The sequence below is a fragment of the Neoarius graeffei genome, chromosome 3 (assembly GCF_027579695.1).
Source record: "Neoarius graeffei isolate fNeoGra1 chromosome 3, fNeoGra1.pri, whole genome shotgun sequence".
In the NCBI taxonomy this organism is placed as follows: Eukaryota; Metazoa; Chordata; class Actinopteri; order Siluriformes; family Ariidae; genus Neoarius; species Neoarius graeffei.
The window spans coordinates 48,197,876-48,219,263 of NC_083571.1; the positions used below are offsets into that span (position 1 = coordinate 48,197,876).

A 21,388-nucleotide genomic window follows, 5' to 3' on the forward strand; every position below is an offset into this window, starting at 1 on the left:
GCTATTGTTGCACTCATTCTTATAACACGATGACATAGTGGCTTTGCCACTCATTCTTGTGTACCTTTGATAACGCGAAATCAACTGTTCTTATCGCAAGATCACGATCCGCCGTTCTGGTGATTTGTAATGCTTATGCACAGTGCGCTATTGTTAGACTCGTTCTTAGAACACAATGATGGTGACTTCGCCTCTATGAGGCAGTAGCCACAAAAATCTTAGGATCACACAGACACTGCATTATTCATGAAGGAGACACAATTTCACTCCCAGAGATGCATGAACTTTGATCCGAAGGGTACAACTGAACCCCAAGACAGCATCAAGGGAACTTTTTGAAGGACTTGGAGACATTAAGTCCTATGTCACCATGGCCTGAAAATCTGTTATGTAAAGAAAGTGCACATACTCGAAGAACAGAAAAGGCCAAGTCTTTGGAGGGCAAAAATGTAATTGTTTAGCCATAATGATCAGGGTTATAAATGGAGGGAAAAGCCTTTTGGAGGTGAGCCTTTAATGCAAACTGTGAAGCATGGGGTTGGCAGCATCAAGATAGATGTGGGGGAGTGGGAGAGTGTTGTGATGGGCATGTTGCAAAAGGGACTGGTAAGCTTCAGAAAACCAGATGGCATCATGGGGAAAAAAAGAATGGGTATCTAGAAATACTGAAGCAAAACCTCAAGACATCAGCCAGAAAGTTAAAATTTGGTCACGACGGGCTCTTCCAGCAGGACAGTGATTCTAAACATACCTGCAAAGACCCCAGCAAAGTGAAAATATCAGAATGGCCATCACAAAGCCGAATCTCATCGAAAATTTGTGGGCCGAACCGAAAAAGCACATCTGAGCAAAGAGGCCTAAAACCTCGACCGAGTTACACCAGTTCTGTCAGGAGGAGTGAGCAAAAGTAAAAGGCAATGCTACCAAATCCAGACAAAGTGTATGTAAACTTTTGATTTGAAAAATCTGATATCGTAAGTCACTCCTGAAATGTGTGGAGTTGTTTATTTATTTATATATATAAGTGCTGTCAAGCGATTAAAATATTTAATCGCAATTAATGTCGCGACTGTCATAGTTAACTCGCGATTAATCGCAATTTAATCGCACATTTTTGTCACATGAAAAACCATTGTAATTCTCTTATCAGCATAAAAAAGTGAATGGGCTTGCTTTGTATTGCAAAGCATAACGTGTCTTGACACAGCCACTGCAAAGTGAAACCTAAGGCAGCTGGGCCATAGAAGGTTCACGCTGCATGCTACACGTTCACGTGAAGAACCGGACCCTGGGCCATTAAACTTCATGCTTGGATGTTCACGTGTTGCGTCTGTTCTACTTTGACCGAGTAACCAACAATATGGACTCTTCGGATGACGACGATTGCCTCATTCTGCTTTTACTGAGACAGAGGAAGAGAAAAAGGAACAGAATTTGGAGCCGAGAACACTTCCTTCTGAGAGAAACCCGTGGTGAATTTCACCGAACATTCTATAATCTGCTTGACAATCCCGATGAAGAACTATTTTTCAATTATACCATTCAATTATATTTTTTCTGAAGTTTTCCCCTGAAAGCATAGAGTTATCTCCCTAGACCCGTTCTGATTGGCTGGCGCGGCGGTGACCGCATGCATTGACTGGAATTTCCGTCTTCACGCCTAGAAAAAAGTGTGCATGTTCATTTCTCGCTTCACACGTGAAGTGTGCAGCGTGCAACGTGAACGCCGTTCTATGGCCCAGAGCAAGTCATGCTACGTTTGTCCACTTTTCTTTACACGCGTGTAGCGTGCAGCATGCAGCGTGCAGCGTGAACCTTCTATGGCCCAGCTGCCTAAGCCGAACACCGGGGCTAGCAAAAGAACCATGAGTGAAGTGATGTACTGCTTGAGTTAGTCTACAACTCAGAGAGACAGGTTATACAGTGACGGTAGGCTTGACATGCTTGATTATAATATAAAGTACACTATTATATTAACTTTAAGTTGTTCATTGATAAATATTGCATTGAATCTGATCTTTACTGTTTCAGCTCACTTAACACATTTTGTACTTTTACACTTTCTGCCTGTTGATGCGTCGCGCTGTCCAATCAGAGGCGGCCAAATTTGCATGTTACAGGAAGGATTTCTGGGATAGCATTGAGTTTACAGTTCAAAGGGATCTGGCTTCTTTAGACGCTGTCTTCTTAAAACTGAATAAATATTTAAAAAGAGCCAAATGAGCCAGTCTTTTGAACGGCTCTTTTCAAAGAACGGATCACAAAGATGCGGATCCCATCAAAGAGCCATAAATCCCATCTCTACTAGCGCGCCCTGCCCACGCTGGTTCTTTGGGGGAGGAGGGCAGAGGACTCTGGCTGTGCGGGGCGTGGCATTACAGTCTAGCTGCTATCGGTTTTCTAAGCAAAGTCTCTGTTCCAAGTTCCTGGCAGTTTCAAAAGCTTATGAAAAACCTACATCATGTCACAGAGCGTTAATCTCGCGATAAAATTATCGCCGTTAAAATTGAGTCAAGTTAACGCGTTAATAACGCGACATTTTTGACAGCACTATATATACACACGCGCGCACACACACACACACACACACACACACACACACAACCATTCAAAAGTTTGGGGTCACTTTGAAATGTCCTTATTTTTGAAAGAAAAGCACTGTTCTTTTCAATGAAAATCACTTTAAACTAATCAGAAATCCACTCTATACATTGCTAATGTGGTAAATGACTATTCTAGCTGCAAATGTCTGGTTTTTGGTGCAATATCTCCATAGGTGTATAGAGGCCCATTTCCAGCAACTCTCACTCCAGTGTTCTAATGGTACAATGTGTTTGCTCATTGCCTCAGAAGGCTAATGGATGATTAGAAAACCCTTGTACAATCATGTTAGCACAGCTGAAAACAGTTTAGCTCTTTAGAGAAGCTATAAAACTGACCTTCCTTTGAGCAGATTGAGTTTCTGGAGCATCACATTTGTGGGGCCGATTAAATGCTCAAAATGGCCAGAAAAATGTCTTGACTATATTTTCTATTCATTTTACAACTTATGGTGGTAAATAAAAGTGTGACTTTTCATGGAAAACACAAAATTGTCTGGGTGACCCCAAACTTTTGAACGGTAGTGTATATATATAAATTGTGGTGTTGAATGTTGCGATGAATTCATATGTTTAGAGGTGAAGAGCATTAAAGCGGAGGAGACATCCCCCCAGCATCCCAGCGTGAAAAAGGATCGAGAGAACGTGGAAATGAACGACTACGAAGAAGAGGTTGATTTGGAGGAAGATGAGGTGTGTAGTGGAGAGAATTTGGGGGGGGGGAGAACAAAAATTGGATACGAGTTTGAATTACATTTTTTGTGTGTGCACCCATAAAGATCAAGAGTCGGGGAAGGGAGGAAGACGAAGAGGAGGATGAAGGAGAACAGGAGGAAGGAGAGGACGATGGAGACAGCACTAACGGGGACCACTCTTAAACCGCTCGCTCTTATGCAAATACAGACTTTACGCTGAAATATGTGGGTGTCTAAAATTACGCCACACGCAGCATGCATGCATTCTGTTAAATTCACAAATCTCGGGCGAATAAATAAAATAAATGTACAAACGAGAAATCAGATCCTCTTCAGAACACAGCTACTTTTTCCGCCATTCCACATTTTTCCTAATACAAGTCTCAGTGATTTTTCTTTTTTTCCTTCCTTCCTTCCATCCACAGGCTTTAATAGATTCCTGATTGTTGCACTTCCATTCCTAACCAGTCAGTGGCAGCATCACTCACTATTTCAGTTGTAAAGTTCAGCTGGATTTGATTCTAAACTGGTTTTATGCGGTGAGTAAGTCTGAGGTCTCAGATCACCCATCAAAAAAAAAAAAGTTTAGTTTGTACAGTGTATTCTTTTAATTTTTTTTTGTTTTGTTTTGTCTTGGTTTGTTGAGTCTAGTGACATTCAGTGGAAGTCTGAGCTTCAGAGACATGTTTGTTGCTGTCGTTCTACTTCACTCGTTTTCTTTTTGTTCTGTAATAAATTTCAATAAAAACGATAGACGTTTTGTGCAACATTTCTCAGCTCTTCAGAATGTTTGTTCGACGGGTTCAATGCCAAACACATCCCTACTTGGTGTGTAAACTACATGGACAACCCGCAGGGTATGGTGGAGCAGGGTATGGTTCCAGTCGACTGTCAGTCCAATCCACTGTCGTCTCAGGATGCTTTGTGCCATTTGCTAACCTTTTGGTGAAGTGTTGGGAAAATTCTACTAACAAGTCGAGTTTATTTGTATAGCGCTTTTAACAATAGACATTGTTGCAAATCAGCTTTACAGAATTTGAATGACTTTAAACATGATTTAATTTTATCTCTAATCTATCTCCAATGAGCACGCCTGTGGCGACGGTGGCAAGGAAAAACTCCCTCACATGACAGAAGGAAGAAACCTGAAGGGGAACCCATCCTCATTTGGGTGATAAGACAATGTGATTTTAACAGTTTTAACATGAAGTCAGTTTCGCTGATGTTATAAACTCTTCATTGATGGAAACTTGAGTGCAAAACTGTTCATGATGACTGCAGTCCTAAAGTTAGCAAGCCAACTGTAGTCCTCAGCCATAAAAGCATTACTGTAAGTGTCCAGAGCGTCTTCCAAGTGTGACTTTCAACTGTCCATATGGGGCCGTCCTCCAACTACTAATGCTGCACTAATCTTAAATAGTAGAAATTTGGAACGAACAAAAATTTCACCTCAAACAAGGCGACTGTCTGATACCCCTTTTTAACCAAAAGGCAACGGGTTCTTGAACCAGTTCCATTCAGGATTCTTTGAACCTTGATGCCAGCTAGTGAACCGGCCCACTTTTTCACCAATTTTGGGTAGAACTGTTGTGAACGGAGGGCATTGCACAACTGACAACAGGAGTAAACCGTAGTAGTAAGATGGCGGAACGCATCGATAACCAAACAAAAGCTTGCAGGTCATCACAGATGTTTTTGTTCCATCTTTTCTGTGTCCATTTGTCATTGCTGCACTCCGCTTCCTCTCCAAACTACTAATGTCGACATGGTACGTGCTGGAAAAACCAGCTGTATTTTGGTTCCAGCTAGGAACCAACTTCTTGGGTTCCGAACCCGTTTATTTTTGGTCGAAATGCACCAAACGATTCAAAATTTGCTGCGTGAACAAGAACGGAATCCGTTCCCTGTTGGTGGGAAAGGGGTATGAGAGAAGTGGCTAAGAGTATTTTTAGGTTTATTATGTAAGCGTCCAGCTACCAATTGAGGAAGGGGTTAAAATGGATTCCTCAAGCATTAATTTATTTATTTTGGGGGTGTGGTTAACAGTTCTACCCCTTCTTAATCAGTTCTACATGGAACCTTTTCTGAAATGGAAACCTGTTGGGTTCTGCTTTACTCTTAAAGTGCATATCCCGGGTAAATTCAGGAGCAAGATTAATGTAATTCTCCTATTTTGTATTAAACTTTGGTCAAATATCTGTCACATTTTTGCATTTTGTGCAATTTTTTTTTTTTATCTTGCGCAATACCAGAAAAATTCAGTTGAAATCAAGTCATTTGAGGCGAATTGGTCCGCCTCTGAAAAAACTTGGCATTTGGATTTCCCGGCAAACATTGATTTTCGTGACGTCACGTGCGGGACGCCTCCCTCTGAATCCTACATCAGCGCTGGTTTGTTTATGAGAAAATGACCTGGTGGTTTTCTGCAAATTTCTTCAACGTTATCGTGTAATTATTAAAATGGTTAACAGATGTATCGTAGGAGGGTGTAGCAATATTACATTCTTCATCTAAAGGTGAAGTATCATTGCGCTCAGGTGACAATTCCATATTTCAATGCAAAATCACTAGCTGCTAAACTTGGTCTACACAGGCTGTGCACTGAAACCGTGCAAGCTCTCGCAGCCTGCTGGCGCTTCCGCAGGTAACGTCACGAATCTGGCTCCAGACTCCCTTGGGATTTTTCCAAACGTGTTTTATTTTTTTTCTGCTGTAGACAGATGGCCTTGTGCAAAATTACCCTTCTGGATACTTTCATATTAAAAAAAAAAACGAATTTGGTCCAGGATATGCACTTTAATCTTTCTCTAAGACACAAGTTCCCAACCTCAATCCTGGAGTAATGGTCGTCCTGCACGTTTTTTTTTTTTTTTTTTTCCCCTTGCTCTAACATACCTACTCCATCTCAGAAAGGGCTCGGGGGGAATTTGAGGAAGAAGGTTGGGAACCTTTGACATAGGGCATGTTTTTGCAGTCCATGTCAAATCCACAGCCTACCCAAGTTGTCCCATGTTGCTTTACAAGTGATATTGGTTGATAAGTGTTGGTCAACTTGTGCTGAATACTGATCCATGATAAATAGCAGCAATTTGGAAAATATGAGGTGTTTTTTATCAAGTGTTCATCTTGCAAAGAGAAATTTCTTCAAGAAAATGGGTTTGTGGGTGGCTAATTGTTCTATCCCTTGTAAAGGCATTCAATTTTCTTATAGGGTTACTCTTTAAGCATTTCCCCACAGCATAGGTTCGCAACCCTATTCCTGCACATTTTGGTCTTTAAGATTTAACACACTCCTGTCAATCCAGCAAGGGCTTCTAATGAGGACTGTTGATAATTTAAAAGCCCTAGCTTCTGGACAGGAGGCTTCTCATTCATCACACTTACTGTATATTCTCACACCCTCTTTATTTTGCCAGTTGAATGTAGTTTTGGTTTTACATTACGTCACATCACAGGCATCTAGCAGACGCTGTTAGCCAGAGCGACATGCAACATAACCAGAGCAGCCTGCGGAGCAGTTGGGGGTTAGGTGCCTTGCTCAAGGGCACTTCAGCCATTTCTGCTGGTCCAGGGACTTGAACCAGCAACATCTTGGTCCCAAAGCTGCTGCTCTAACCTTTAGGTCATGGTTTAAACCCTGAGACCATGCTACAAGCTCGCAAATGACAGTGTTTGTTTATTACTCAGCACAGGTTTCTCTGAATATGGTGCCAGACCTATCAAGACCATGACACTGTGCTTTCGTAAGCAGTGTATGATCAAAACATTCTTCTATCAGCCACAAGGTAAGGTTCACTTGGCTGTACTGGCTGCCACAAATTACACACCTCGCCGGCCAATTTATAGCAAACAAAAAACATAATTAAACCAGCCAGCTTAACTAACCAGCTTTGCTAAAAACAAAGAATAATTACACTTCAGTTTCCCAACCAGAGAGTAAACATCTAACTCAAAGTACATCAATGCAAGGGGTGCAATCAGAATCTCAGGTGTCTGAGCGATATGATTAGTAACTTTAAATGCAAGAAGACCAGCATTCCATCAGAAAATGAACACACCAATTTGGGGAACATTCTTTTCGAGTGTAAACACAAAAAAATTGTGTTTTCAATTCAGTTTCTGAATTACTGTTTCTACCTCATAGACAAGGTCTGTCTGGGTTATTTATTTATTTATTTAAGAAACTACCACCTGGAAAAGATAGACTACTAGCTGGTCAGAGCAAGCTGGATTTTTTTTTCTTTGTTTTTCTGCGGGGCAGTTACTATCTTACTGTAATGAAAAATACCTTTGTCTCACTACCCTGCCTTCCCTCCAAGCAATCGAGCTATCTTCCTTTATGATAGGTTAAACTTTTTTAAAAAATGAATCGTTTTTGAGAACCTGAAACACGCATCATCCTAGATAAGATCCCAGTAAGCGAGCCAGGTTGCAGGAAATGTTTATCCCACAATATATCTCTCTCTGAGAGAGAGATATTGTGGGATAAACATTTCCTGCAACCTGGCTTGCTTAAAAATATTCTCTGGGATCTTATCTAGGATGATGTGTGTTTCAGGTTCTCAAAAACGATTCATTTTATTTATTTATATATATATATATATATTAGTGTGTGTCTCTCTCTTTTTTCTGTCACAGTTTAAATAGAACATGGATATCAATAGGCCAAGGCCGCTTCTGTGAATTCATCCTATGTTTGTCATTGGTGATAAGTGGCTGCCAGATAGAACCTTAAAATAGAACCTTAAAAAAACAAGATTATCTAGGACTTATTTTTTTTCAAATAGTATACCAAAAACGTCAAAACATACTGTATACATTTATGTATAGAGTATAGAATGTGTAACTTAATGACTTTCATTGTTCATGTCCAAACAAAACAGCTTTCGATCCAAAGTACAGGAAAGTTTCTGTTTGTGGATGTTGTAAAATTCTCCTGAAACAGAAAGAAATTAACATTCAAAAATGTCCATGTGGCTAACAAGTAATGAAGGGTGAGGCCAGTGACCAGCAACTTTCAGCTTTCACATGAAGGAAAACAAAGGCACAATTTGTACTAGAACGATAGGAACACTGCCTCTTTCCCTGCCCTTTCTGTTTAGAGTGAGCAGTATTTTTCCAAGCACTTGGATCGTCTCCATCTCGCTTGGGGGAAAGGTGTGGCATTGAGCTGGGTTAAAAAAGCACAATTGTAATGTGAAGAAATATATCTGAAGAAAAAAGAAAGACTTGCCTTAAGACAGTATGTTCTTCGGAAACTCTGTGGGTTAAGCTGCCACACCAGAACACAAGCAAGCTCAACTTATTATTGGAACAAATTGTAATTTGTTTATGCACTGAGTTAACAGGTGGACACCCCAGTTCATCTCATCTCATTATCTGTAGCTGCTTTATCCTGTTCTACAGGGTCGCAGGCAAGCTGGAGCCTATCCCAGCTGACTACGGGCGAAAGACGGGACACACCCTGGACAAGTCGCCGGGTCATCACAGGACTGACACGTAGACACAGACAACCATTCACACTCTCATTCACACCTACGGTCAATTTAGAGCTACCAATTAGCCTAACCTGCATGTCTTTGGACTGTGGGGGAAACCAGAGCACCCGGAGGAAACCCACGCGGACACGGGGAGAACATGCAAACTCCGCACAGAAAGGCCCTCGCCGGCCACGGCGCTCGAACCCGGACCTTCTTGCTGTGAGACAACAGCGTTAACCACTACACCACCGTGCCACCCCCCCCCCAGTTCATATCTACATTTAATTATCCAAATGGTTTGTTTGAAGACAATTTGTCTAATGTTGTCCACACCCAAAGAATTCAAACTCTGCCATACCTATCTACAACCCCATAACCCGATATTTCATTGAAAATGGTACAGAGACAACATATCAAAGGTTGAAACTGAGAAATGTTACTGGTTTTTTTAAAACACGTTTAAGGAAAGTTGGGACAGGGCAAAAAAAAGACTGAAAAAGTTGTGTAATGTTAAAAAAAAAACTAATTTGGTTAATTGGCAACAGGTTAGTAACATGATCTGGTATAAAAACAGCATCCCTGAGAGGCGGAGTCTCTCAGAAGTAAACATGGGGAGGGGTTCACCGCTCTGTGAAAGATGGTGTGGGCAAAGAGTGCAACAATTTAAGAATAACATTCCTCAATTATTTGAAGTGCAAATAATTTGGGGATCACATCATCTATGGTACATGAGATCATTAAAAGAGTCAGAGAATCTGGAGAAATCTCTGTATGCAAGAGACAAGGCTGAAAATTGACACTGGATGCCTGTGATCTTCAGGCCCTCAGGGGACACTGCATTAAAAGCAGACATGTCTGTTATAGAAAACACTATGGGCTCAGGAACACTTCAGAAAACCATCATCTGTGAAAACAGTTAATTACTGTATCCACAAATCCAAGTTAAAACTAGATATAAACAATATCCAGAAACAACACCACCTTCTCTGGACCCGAGCTCTTTTATGATGGACTGAGGCGAAGTGGAAAATTGTCCTGAGCCCATACGGTATTTTCAAAATCATGGGCACCACATCCTCCAGGCTAAAGAGGAGAGGGAACATCCAGCTTGTTATCAGTGCACAGTTCAAAAGCCAGCATCTGTGATGGTATGAGGGTGCATTAGTGCACATGATATGGATAGCTTGTACATCTGCGAAGGCATCATTAATGCTGAATGATATAAACACATTTCAGAGCAATATGCTGCCATCCAGACAAAATCTTTTTCAGGGAAGGCCTTCCTTCTTTCAGCAAGACAATGCCAAACTGCATGGCTCTGTAGTAAAAGAGTCCAGGTGCTAAACTGGCCTGTTTGCAGTCCAGACCTGTCTCCCATTTAAAACTTTTGGTGCATTATGAAGCACAAAATATGACAAAGGAGACCCCGAACTATTCAGCAACTGAAATTGCATATCAGGCAAGGATGGGACAACATTTCTCTTTCCAAACTACAGCAATTGGTCTCCTCAGTTCCCAAACATTTACAGAGTGTTGTTAAAAGTAGAGGTGATGCAACACAGTGGTAAACATGCCCCTGTCCCAACTTCTTTTGAAATGTGTTGCTGACATCAAATTCAAAACAAGCATATGTTTTTCAAAAACCAATCAAATTTCTCAGCTTCAACATTTGTTTTTGTATTATTTTCAATGAAATATAAGGTTTCCATGATTTTGCAGATTCTCATTCTGTTTTTATTTACAGTTTACAGTGTCCCAACCTTTTTGGAATTGGGGTTGTATATTCAGAAAGCCAAACAGAGCATTACTTTTAAATTTTCAATTCACCCAAGTACAAAAAACACCTTGGAAAATGCTTCAGTAGCTTTGAATGGATGGCACTGTTTTTTCAGCAGGTAGCACCTCTCTCAGTTTTGTATGTTCTCCACATGTCTGTGCGGATTTCTTCCAGGTTCTCTAGTTTCCTCCCCAAAACATTCCAGTATAGACCCCTTGTACTGACGTCACATTTACGTTAGCAACCGTCACTACCCTATGCCTGGGGGACAAGCAAACTTTAGCATACTGTTCACATACTGAAGCCAAGCGAAGATGTCCAGCGTCTTGCTGTTGTCTGAAGAAAACTACAGCTAAAAAAAGCTCTACTACCGGATCACTTGGATAATCTTAGTCAGAAAGAAGCGAAGGATAGATATACACGGAAATTAGAGTTTATTAGCAGTTATGTTCCATACAAAATTCCTCAAAACGACTGGAGTGATGGTGCAGATTTGTAGCCTAGCGTTAGCTACATGTTGATACCTTCTTTTCCCTGAAGAGTCCTGCCAAAAAAAAAAAACTACAAAAGCAAGAAAATCATCTTTGTGTAAAGGCTTTTTCCTGACATCAGCTTTTGGGAACAGAATGTTGCGAAAGCCAAAGCATTTACTCTCAAAGGACTCTGACCTGAACTGTGGGCTAGATAGTATTCCGGCCCTCCATGTCTCAACAACCCCAAGGATATCTAGTTCCACAGATATTTGCACTCTGTCATTTATACAGTGATGCTTATTATTGTTAAAACAATATCTGAAATGTTATTTGTAAAATAAAATATCTTACTCTAGATTTTCAAACAATGTTGTAAGATTTTATTTTAATTTTATCTAATAGTGGATGGTACAATAATTACAAACACTAACAGAATCAGCACATTCCAGTTGGAACGAGGGTCATATAGTAACTACAATCACCCTTGTAATAATAATTTCTATAAATGGTTAATGTTCAGTTCCCTCTTCATTTATTCTCAGTTCAAAAGGCACAGCTGAGTCGCACAGGTTGATCAGTGTGTAACGGACAATAACAATTTTATCCAAAATATTTTTTTTCCTGCCTTAGTTGATTTATTTCCATTTCACATGCATGAAGCTGTTGTAAAGTTCAGTGTGTGTGTGTGTGTGTGTGTGTGTGTAGAACTCTCTCAAACTGTAGGTTCATTACTGCACTCTGGCTCCATGGGGACATTTTGCACAGGACTGTGTTCCTCTGAGAACAGAAACAAAGCTCCAGCGCTCTCTGCTCTTAATCTTTTCTGTTCTTTCAGGATATATCGCGCATGTCACTCTTTGTTGGGTTTTTTACAGAGTTATGTCCAAGTTGTGGGGCGGCACGGTGGTGTAGTGGTTAGTGCTGTCGCCTCACAGCAAGAAGGTCCGGGTTCGAGCCCCGTGGCTGGCGAGGGCCTTTCTGTGCGGAGTTTGCATGTTGCCCATGTGGGTGTGCTCTGGTTTCCCCCACAGTCCAAAGACATGCAGGTTAGGTTAACTGGTGACTCTAAATTGACCGTAGGTGTGAGTGTGAATGGTTGTCTGTGTCTATGTGTCAGCCCTGTAATGACCTGGCGACTTGTCCAGGGTGTACCCCGCCTTTCACCCGTAGTCAGCTGGGATAGGCTCCAGCTTGCCTGCGACCCTGTAGAACAGGATAAAGCGGCTACAGATAATGAGATGAGATTTTAAATACAATCGCGAATTTCTCTGGAGTTTTCAGGCTGAGCTCCTCTCGTTGTATGGGGACATTTTGCACAGGACTGTGTTCCTCTGAGAACAGAAACAAAGCTCCAGCGCTCTCTGCTCTTAATCTTTTCTGTTCTTTCAGGATATATCGCGCATGTCACTCTTTTTAACCACTCATTTCTTCATTGGTCTGGAAGCATTTGCTTCTCTTTGTTAACATTTTTGTTGATAGCAAGGAGACGATAATGCCTTTTATCTCTTTCTCTATTTGAACAACCAAAAACAGCGCAAAAATGAACCATATTGAAGACAGATTAAGTCTTGCTTACATGAAAGATGGTGTCTGTTTGACCCCCAGGTGATGTGTGACGTCATGCGCAAGGGGTCTATATGGATTGGCGGCTCTAAATTACCCTACGCATGAATGAGGATTGGCTCCGGATCCACCACAACCCTGACCAGGATCAAACAGTTCACTTTGAAGTAATGTTTAGTGGCAACCTAAAATTGAAGCAGGAGGATGGGGGACCTCAGAAATTCAACTTGCTCTATCCTGCTTATCCATTGGGGGCCACAGGTGAACTGGAACCAACCCCAGCTGAGTTTTGATGAGAGGTGGGGTATACCTTGGACAGCAGGCCTAACACAGAGAGATGGTTATTCACATTCATTCACGCTTATGGGTGATTTAGAGTAGCTAGGTGACCTAACCTGCATGTCTTTGGACTGTGGGAGGAAACCCCGTGCTCTGCTGATGGATAAGCGGTATAGATAATGGATGGATGGATGGATGGATGGATGGATGGAGGTGGCACAGATTGCACAATGCCCCGTGTGTGCATTGAGCATCCATTAATTCATCAATGAGTGTGTGTGTGAATGCAGACTGAGCAGAAAAAGGTGCTGCAGACTGATTTCCTACATGAGTGACAGACTAGCAGTTGGCAGGAAAGAATGGCAGAGAATCAATCAACTGAAGAGACAGTGACAGAACAGGATATGAGGAAAAACAGAAATGGGTGCGAGTGAAAAGGTGAAATAATGAAGGATTATGGCTGTAGAAAGAGATGAAGGTTTGTTATCTTTGACACAGTGGGAGCACGTTCAGGGCATCGGAAATGATGAAACACTGAAACAGCAGATGGATCACTTTTTCATACACACACTCGACTCAGTACACACAAACACACATTGAAAACAGAAGTCGAATACGATATTGTATTGCGTGTGATGGATTAGAATGAAAAATGCAGCTACTGAGCACGTGCACGTACTGTTGTGAGTCACAGTGAAAATCTTTTGGAAAGTAAAGAAGGGGAAAAAAAGAAAATGATACACACAGAGCCAGATAGAGAACGAAGGAGGGAGAGTAAGAGAAAGCAGAGAAAGTAAGCAAACAAACACTAAAATGCCCTAGAGGTGATTTATCACTCCTGGCTCCTGCTGAGCATCTGGCTCTTTTTTGGGTCGAGATGTGTGTGTGTGTGTGTGTGTAGTTGTGTGAGGTGAAATACCAGAATCAGTTTCTTTCTGAGCATGTGTTTGTTCAGGAGGCTGCTCTTGAATGATTGTTTATTAAACGGACAATAGTTCCCAACGAGACGTGTGTGGTGTGTGAGAGGCAGAGCGAGCGCCCTTCCCTCTCCTCTTTGTATCCCTATTGCTCCATGAACGGCTCAGTGGAATATAGATGAGCGAGAACAAAATAAAGAGGAACAGAGAGCAGCTTGCTTCTTGGCCTGTTGTCCTGTTCGCAGTTTATAGTCCAGAATGAGGTGCAGAAAAGGTAGACAGAAAGAAGCGACCCAAGCAGCCAGAGGGAACGAAAGAGAAAAATGAAGGGAGGAAACAAGAGGAGGGATTACAACTCTCCTGAGGAGAAACAGGATCTCTAAACAGGATCTCTCAATCCAGACCTCTGCTCTGAAGGAAAAACTCTTCTTCCTATGTACATCTCACTGATGTGTGTGTGAGATGTTTCTTCTGCCATTACAGAAGTCAGATAACACTCGTGTTTCCCATAAATAATGTTTCAAAAACTGTATAATTATCTGTGAATAAGATTATTCGTATTCCAACTGACCAATAAACACAATAAGAAACTGTATACTGTACTATATACTATAATATAGTGTATATGCAACAATATGTTCATGTACACCGTTGGGATCGGAACAAATTCTGGTCCGATGTTTTCTATAAAAGCAAGATCTTAAATTAGTCACTTGTGTTTTCTCTATAACCTTTCACCATTATCCTATCAAAAACAAAATCCACACTTATGTTAGTTTTTGAAAACGTTGTCCTGTTTCTCATTGAAGAAGTCATCAAACCAGGGTTCAAAATCAGTGTGTTTGTGAAATGGATTTTCCTTCAGGTCACAGTTGTATGGTGAACTCATCAGAACATGAGCCAAGCTCTTAAATCACCAGCTTGCTGAGATTTTGCAACCTCACATGCAATCTGATCCTCGGTTGTTGTTGTTGAGCTGTTGGTCCATCCAGAGCCTATCGCAGGAACGCTGGGTGTGAGGTGGGAATGCATGCTGGATGGGATGCCAGTGAACACACATTTTCACACACTCCTTAACACCTAGGGTCAATTTAGATAAGTCAGTACTAGCATTTTTTGGCAGGGGGAGGTCAGAGGAAACCAGAGAAACTGAAGAAAATTCACAGTGATATACAGTCAAAAGTCAAAGTCCCTGCCATGTCAGGATCTGGTCTTCCCAGGCAATCTCCTGTCCCAGTACTAACCAGCTCTTTGAGGCGCATGGGTGCAGCGCTGATCTCTGTTTCTATAGCCCTCAGCCTCTCGCCTATAGATGACTTGCAACCACGTGATCAAAATGTGCTACATCATGAGCGTCTGCCATGATGGTGGACATACAAAGCAACTAGGATGGCAGCTGCTGAAAGCGTGTCTGTAAACAGTGCTGAATTTTCTCAGTTTTACCACGAATTGAATGGTCGAGCGAAGATTCGATACAAAGAGAAGATAGAGATGTGTGGTTTTGACCCATATTATTTAAAAAAGTCAGACTTTTCTGAGGGTGGCACGGTGGTGTAGTGGTTAGCACTGTCGCCTCACAGCAAGAAGGTCCGGGTTCGAGCCCCGTGGCCGGCGAGGGCCTTTCTGTGTGGAGTTTGCATGTTCTCCCCGTGTCCGCGTAGGTTTCCTCCGGGTGCTCCGGTTTCCCCCACAGTCCAAAGACATGCAGATTAGGTTAACTGGTGACTCTAAATTGACCGTAGGTGTGAATGTGAGTGTGAATGGTTGTCTGTGTCTATGTGTCAGCCCTGTGATGACCTGGCGACTTGTCCAGGGTGTACCCCGCCTTTCGCCCGTAGTCAGCTGGGATAGGCTCCAGCTTGCCTGCGACCCTGTAGAAGGATAAAGCGACTAGAGATAATGAGATGAGATGAGACTTTTCTGAAGATAAGATGCTTCTACCAACCATTGAGTACCCAGATATCGCGTTCTATCTGGTTTGGCTGCCGAAGAATCAAGTCCAACCTTGGACGAAACATAGCCCATTTTCTGAGTGGGTGCCCAGTCTGGATTGTTTCTAGCATATAATTTTGCTGGCGCTCCTAGAAGCAAAATGGTAATACACGTGTTAAAATTATAACAACGACCAAGTGAATTACGACAAGCAAAATTCTAGCAACATGAAATAAAATTCCTCCATGATATTATTGAGAAAGTTTTTGAATCTCACCTGAGATAAAATGATGACTGCAAACACGAGCTGTTTTGGTTTTAGCCTCTGTTAGATCAGCCCTGCCGATGGTGTTCAGCCGTGCTCATCTCCTCTCCGTACTATGCCTCAGAGTTTCCTCGCTCTCTTTCCAAATCACAGACAGAATTTTAAAAAATTGGAACATGCCACGATCATGAGTACTGCTGTGACCACAAAGATATGGCAAAGCCAAAAGAACGCTTAAAGCAGTGGGAAAACAAAGAGGGTTGCGCACGCATGACTATGTTTTGTATGGAATGTTGCTTGACCCCGCATTTGTATCTCCACCAACATGGCCAACATCCGGGTTTCTATTTTGCTTTGACGTCACTTGCAAGTCAAGGATTATGTAGCTAGGGTTGCAGTGGGGAGCTAGTCCTCTGGTAACCACAAGAGTTTGCCTCCTTACTTGCATCTCTATTGTAGCGTGCCTTGCCAGATGGCAGTAAGTACCATTTTTATGATGGTCTTTGGTATCACTCGGCCGCAAGTAGAATTCGTGATCTCCTAGTCAAGAGGCAGACACCCTAACCACTAGGCCAGCTCGCGGTAGAACATACGGTACTATACACTATATGGACAAAAGTATGTGGACACCTTGCCATCACACATATGTACCTTCCACAAGCTGTTAGCACAAAATGCCTTTGTATGCTGTAGTATTAAGAGTTCCCTTCACTGGAACTGAAGGGTCCAAACTTCATCATAATAATGCTACTGGGTACAAAGTGAGTTCTATAAAGACATGGTATTACCAAGGCTGATGTGCCTGTGCTTTGGGATTAACTGGAATGCAGCCTGTGCAGCAGGCCTTCTCGCTTGACATCATAGTGTAATGAAAATAAGCTTGCTTAAGTTCTCACTGTGTTTATATGGGTTTCCTCCCACTGGCTTGTCTGGTTTCCTTCCCAAAAAATAGTTGCTTGCTTGGTGTTTTCCATGTATTGTGCTGTAACCTGGATTTTAGCTAACTGGCTGACGTTAGCTGGCAAGATCACTCCTACTGGTTCTGCTATCATGCATAATAATAATAATAATAATAATACCCTGCCAAATTGAACCTGACAGCTCTAACTGTGCATTACTATTACAGGACATGGCAGCTTTAAATACTGTAACAAGAAATGGTGCTACATCTGCAATGTTTACTCATATATTAAATGATCTGTAACCACTTCAGTATGAACTGATATGCTTCTATGCCTTCAGTATTCATTGATGAAGACATCAACTGTCATTTTTTTCCCTTTGACATCCAGAAGTGTCATCGTCAGTTTGTCTCAAGTGTCTTCCAGAGCAGAGACAGTGCTTTGGAAAGGAAACAGATTCATAATTTTTTCAGATGGTCCTGGGTCAGACATTAAAGTAGTTTTCGATGATTTATCCAGAGCTATGATAAATGATATGAAATTAGGTATGGACAGTGTATGTAGGAGAGAGAGAGAGAGTGTCTGTGAGGCATGATAAAGACAGTGCTGATGTAATGGATGCTGCCTCACTAAACTAGGTCACCATGTGATGTCAATCCCAGCAACCAATCACAGGTCATCAGTGGAAAAGAGTCATGCTCCCCACCCAGACACTGCAGCTGTCTGCACACACACACACACCCTATAATGGAACATTCCAAAAAAACCACTCAGGTCTCTCACAACATTTCACTTTTTTTTTTATAATAGCAACAGTAGATCATAAAAGTCCAAGAAAAATCGTGTGCCAGTGGTGGGTCGGGGTTAAAGCTTTCAGCTTAACCTTCATCTGCTCAATTAAACTCTAAGTTGTTATGGATAAAAGTATCCACCAAATGAGTAAATGTAAAAATCAAGAGAAGAAAGAATAAAGAATTAATTCTCTATACATTTCCATCAGCTTCACTGTATGAGTTATGATCATGCCACAGTTTTGACCAATAGAATTTGCCCTGCTGCAATACATAGATTATTAGGAGAGGACCAGTATGAACTATTAATGGCACAATAACCATAGAACCCATTATGCCATACTGTATAACCACATAACTCGACCCAACACAGCCAACAGATTAAGTATACAGTATTATGCTTTCTGGTCACACCTCCAAAGGGGTGCCATAACATTCCATAAAATTATATGTTTCAATAATAAAACAGGCCAAAGGTTAAAGGAAAGACCAACATATAGGGTCCTAGTAAGGTGTTGGACCACTACAAGTTATCAGAACAGTGTTAATGTGCCTGTGAACATCAGCAACTGTCCTGGAGAGATGGAACACAAATCATTCAAGTGATATTCCCTTAGTTGATGTTTTGTATTGGTTGAGAGTCCATTCATCCATCCATCCATTACCGCTTATCCTGTACAGGGTTGCGGACAAGCTGGAGCCTATCCCAGCTGACTATGAGTGAGAGGCGGGGTACACCCTAGACAAGTTGCTAGCTCATCGCAGGGCTGACACAGAGAGACAAACAACCATTCACACCTACAGTCAATTTGGAGACACCTGCATGGTTTTGGACTGTGGGGGAAACCGGAGAACCCAGAGGAAACCCACACAGACATGGGGAGAACATGCAAACTCCACACAGAAAGGCCCCCGTCAGCCACTGGGCTCGAACCCAGAACCTTCTTGCTGTGAGGCAACAGTGCTAACCACTACAGCACCATGCCACCCCTTGGTCGAGAGTGCCGTCTAATATTTCCCTCTAAAATCTTCCACTGGTGTTCAGTTGAGTTGAGATCTGCTGCCGCTGAACATAATTTACATTGGGCATACCTAACCACCTGTGTTTTCTTTCTCTCCCCCCCACCCCAAATCTGTCCCTCTGAGTTACATGGAGCCAACAGGAAATCTTTTGGTGGAGACGGTGGGGACCTCGACTGGCTATCGTAGCCTGCAGGGAATCGGCCGTCAGACATTCTGTCGCATGTCCCAGACCCGGTGAAATGTAACTGAATTGTCTTGGCCAGGCCTAAGGGTCCCATCTGCATCTCATCATTGCTGAGGAGTGTGCTCCCATCACCCAATCAAGCATCCAGCCAGAGCAGGTCATGATATATTTTTTACCATATTAACATGCCATTGTGTGTTATGCCTGATGTAAAGACTCTCGTCTCTGCGAGCAACATGCCATTGTGTGTTATGCCTGATGTAAAGACTCTCGTCTCTGCGAGCCTACCACACATTTAATACTTGTCATTTTTAGGGCATACCTAACAACGTGTTTTCTTTCTCTCTCTCTCTTCCCCCCCCCCCATCTGTCCCTCTGAGTTGCATGTTGATCCTGGGATTGAGATGCTGGCCTCTTCTGCCCCTCGGACCTGCTTGATCCATCCTGGTGCCCTGTGTCTGGTCGGAGTTTTATCGTCCCACTCCTGTGAAGGACGGCCCCATGAGGACAGTTGAGGGTTATACCTGTTAAAACTGTTAATATTATAGTCAGGCTGTCTGTTGTTGCCCAAATGAGGATGGGTTCCCTTTTGAGTCTGGTTCCTCTCGAGGTTTCTTCCTCATGTCGTCTGAGGGAGTTTTTCCTTGCCACCGTCGCCACAGGCTTGCTCGTTGGGGATAGATTAGGGATAAAATTAGCTCATGTTTTAAGTCGTTCAAATTCTGTAAAGCTGCTTTGTGACAATGTTTATTGTTAAAAGCGCTGTACAAATAAACTTGATTTGATTTGATTTGAATTTACATCCTCATCACCATCTACCATTCACTGACCCCTCATGCCCTGTGGAGGAAGCAGGATCATCTTGAAAGAGACCATTCCTATCAAGAAAGAAATGTTTATCATAAACAGGATAAAGGTAACCAGTCAGAAGTATTGATTTGCAGTGACTAAGAGGAGCCAAACCATGCCAGCAAAATGTCCTGCCCATGTTTTTTTTTTGCTTTGTTTTTTCAGAAAAACTGTGATGCATGTTATATGCAACAGTATCACATTTTTCTTTCTTGAGTCCAGTCTTAAGATGTTTTCTATACTGACTTGGACTTGTCTCAGACATATTGGACTTGTCTCAGCATGAGACATTAGACAGATATTGTCTTGTTCTTGACTGAAAAGTTTATAAAAAGTAAGGTTCATGTTTTTACCTTCGCCAACTGCCTCAAAGGAGGTTTTGTTTCCACTACCACTAGGTTTTGTTTCCACTACCACTTTCCACTTTGTTTGTTGGCCTGTTTCCAATGTAACCCAGAAAGTAGTGAACAGATTTTGATGATATTTGGAGGAAAGGTGGGCTATGGACCAAGGAACAATTGATTAGATTTTGATGCAAATCCGGTTACGTATGCAGATCCAGGATTTCTTTTTTGCCTGTTCTCAATGCAACTCAAAAAATAATGAACGGATTTTGATGAGATTTGATGTACAGCTTTGGAATTATCCTAGGTTCAAGTAATTTGATTTTAATGTTGATAATAGGTGGCTTGCAGAGGTATACACTCCACCAAGTTCCCTTCTAGTTTCTCATGCAAAGTTTGACAGATTTGTCACGTTTGACAAGAAGTACTTCCTTCTTCTAGAAAACATAGCAATCATTTGTGGTTTTTGGTCTCAATCTTGATTCGCTGTCACCCTCATCTGGACTTGATCTCAACCTCTTTAAGACCAGTCTTTACTTGATCTTACCAGTCCTAGTCTTGGACTCGACAATGGCGGACTCCTAGACCACAGCTTTGGACATGGTCATCCCAGTCAACCTGACCTCAACTCCATTAAAAACCTGTGGTGGGGGCGTCGTGGCTCAGGTGGTTAAGGCGCCATACCATGAATGCGGGCGACCCGGGTTCGATTCCGGCCCGAGGTCATTTCCCGATCCCTTCCCGTCTCTCTCTCTCCCGCTCATTTCCTGTCTCTACACTGTCCTATCCAATAAAGGTGCAAAAAGCCCAAAAAAATATCTAAAAAAAAAAAACCTGTGGTGTCAGCTGAAGAGGAGACTACGTAAGAGAAGACCTGGGACCTTGGAGGTTCTGGAGAGATTTTGTACTGAGGAGTGATTTACTGTACTGCAGATTCACTGTATCTTCTGTGTTTTCCAACCCCATGCAGCATTATTGGAGAAAACTCTGGTATGATGTTGGCAGGGGTGGCACGGTGGTGTAGTGGTTAGCGCTGTCGCCTCACAGCAAGAAGGTCCTGGGTTCGAGCCCCGGGGCCGGCGAGGGCCTTTCTGTGTGGAGTTTGCATGTTCTCCCCGTGTCCGCGTGGGTTTCCTCCGGGTGCTCCGGTTTCCCCCACAGTCCAAAGACATGCAGGTTAGGTTAACCGGTGACTCTAAATTGACCGTAGGTGTGAATGTGAGTGTGAATGGTTGTCTGTGTCTATGTGTCAGCCCTGTGATGACCTGGCGACTTGTCCAGGGTGTACCCCGCCTTTCGCCCGTAGTCAGCTGG

At 42.4% G+C, this 21,388-nt stretch overlaps 1 protein-coding gene across 1 annotated transcript in view; it reads left to right on the forward strand.

The window, feature by feature from the left end:
* The window catches only part of LOC132883376 (heterogeneous nuclear ribonucleoprotein C), a 38,378-nt gene extending 34,314 nt beyond the window's left edge, over positions 1-4,064 (forward strand). The window contains exons 8-9 of the mRNA XM_060916922.1: positions 3,178-3,293; positions 3,380-4,064. Coding sequence (XP_060772905.1) covers positions 3,178-3,293; positions 3,380-3,478 — 215 coding nt within the window. The 3' untranslated portion in view covers positions 3,479-4,064. The remainder of the gene's footprint in view (positions 1-3,177; positions 3,294-3,379) is intronic.
* The last annotated feature ends 17,324 nt before the right edge of the window (positions 4,065-21,388 follow it).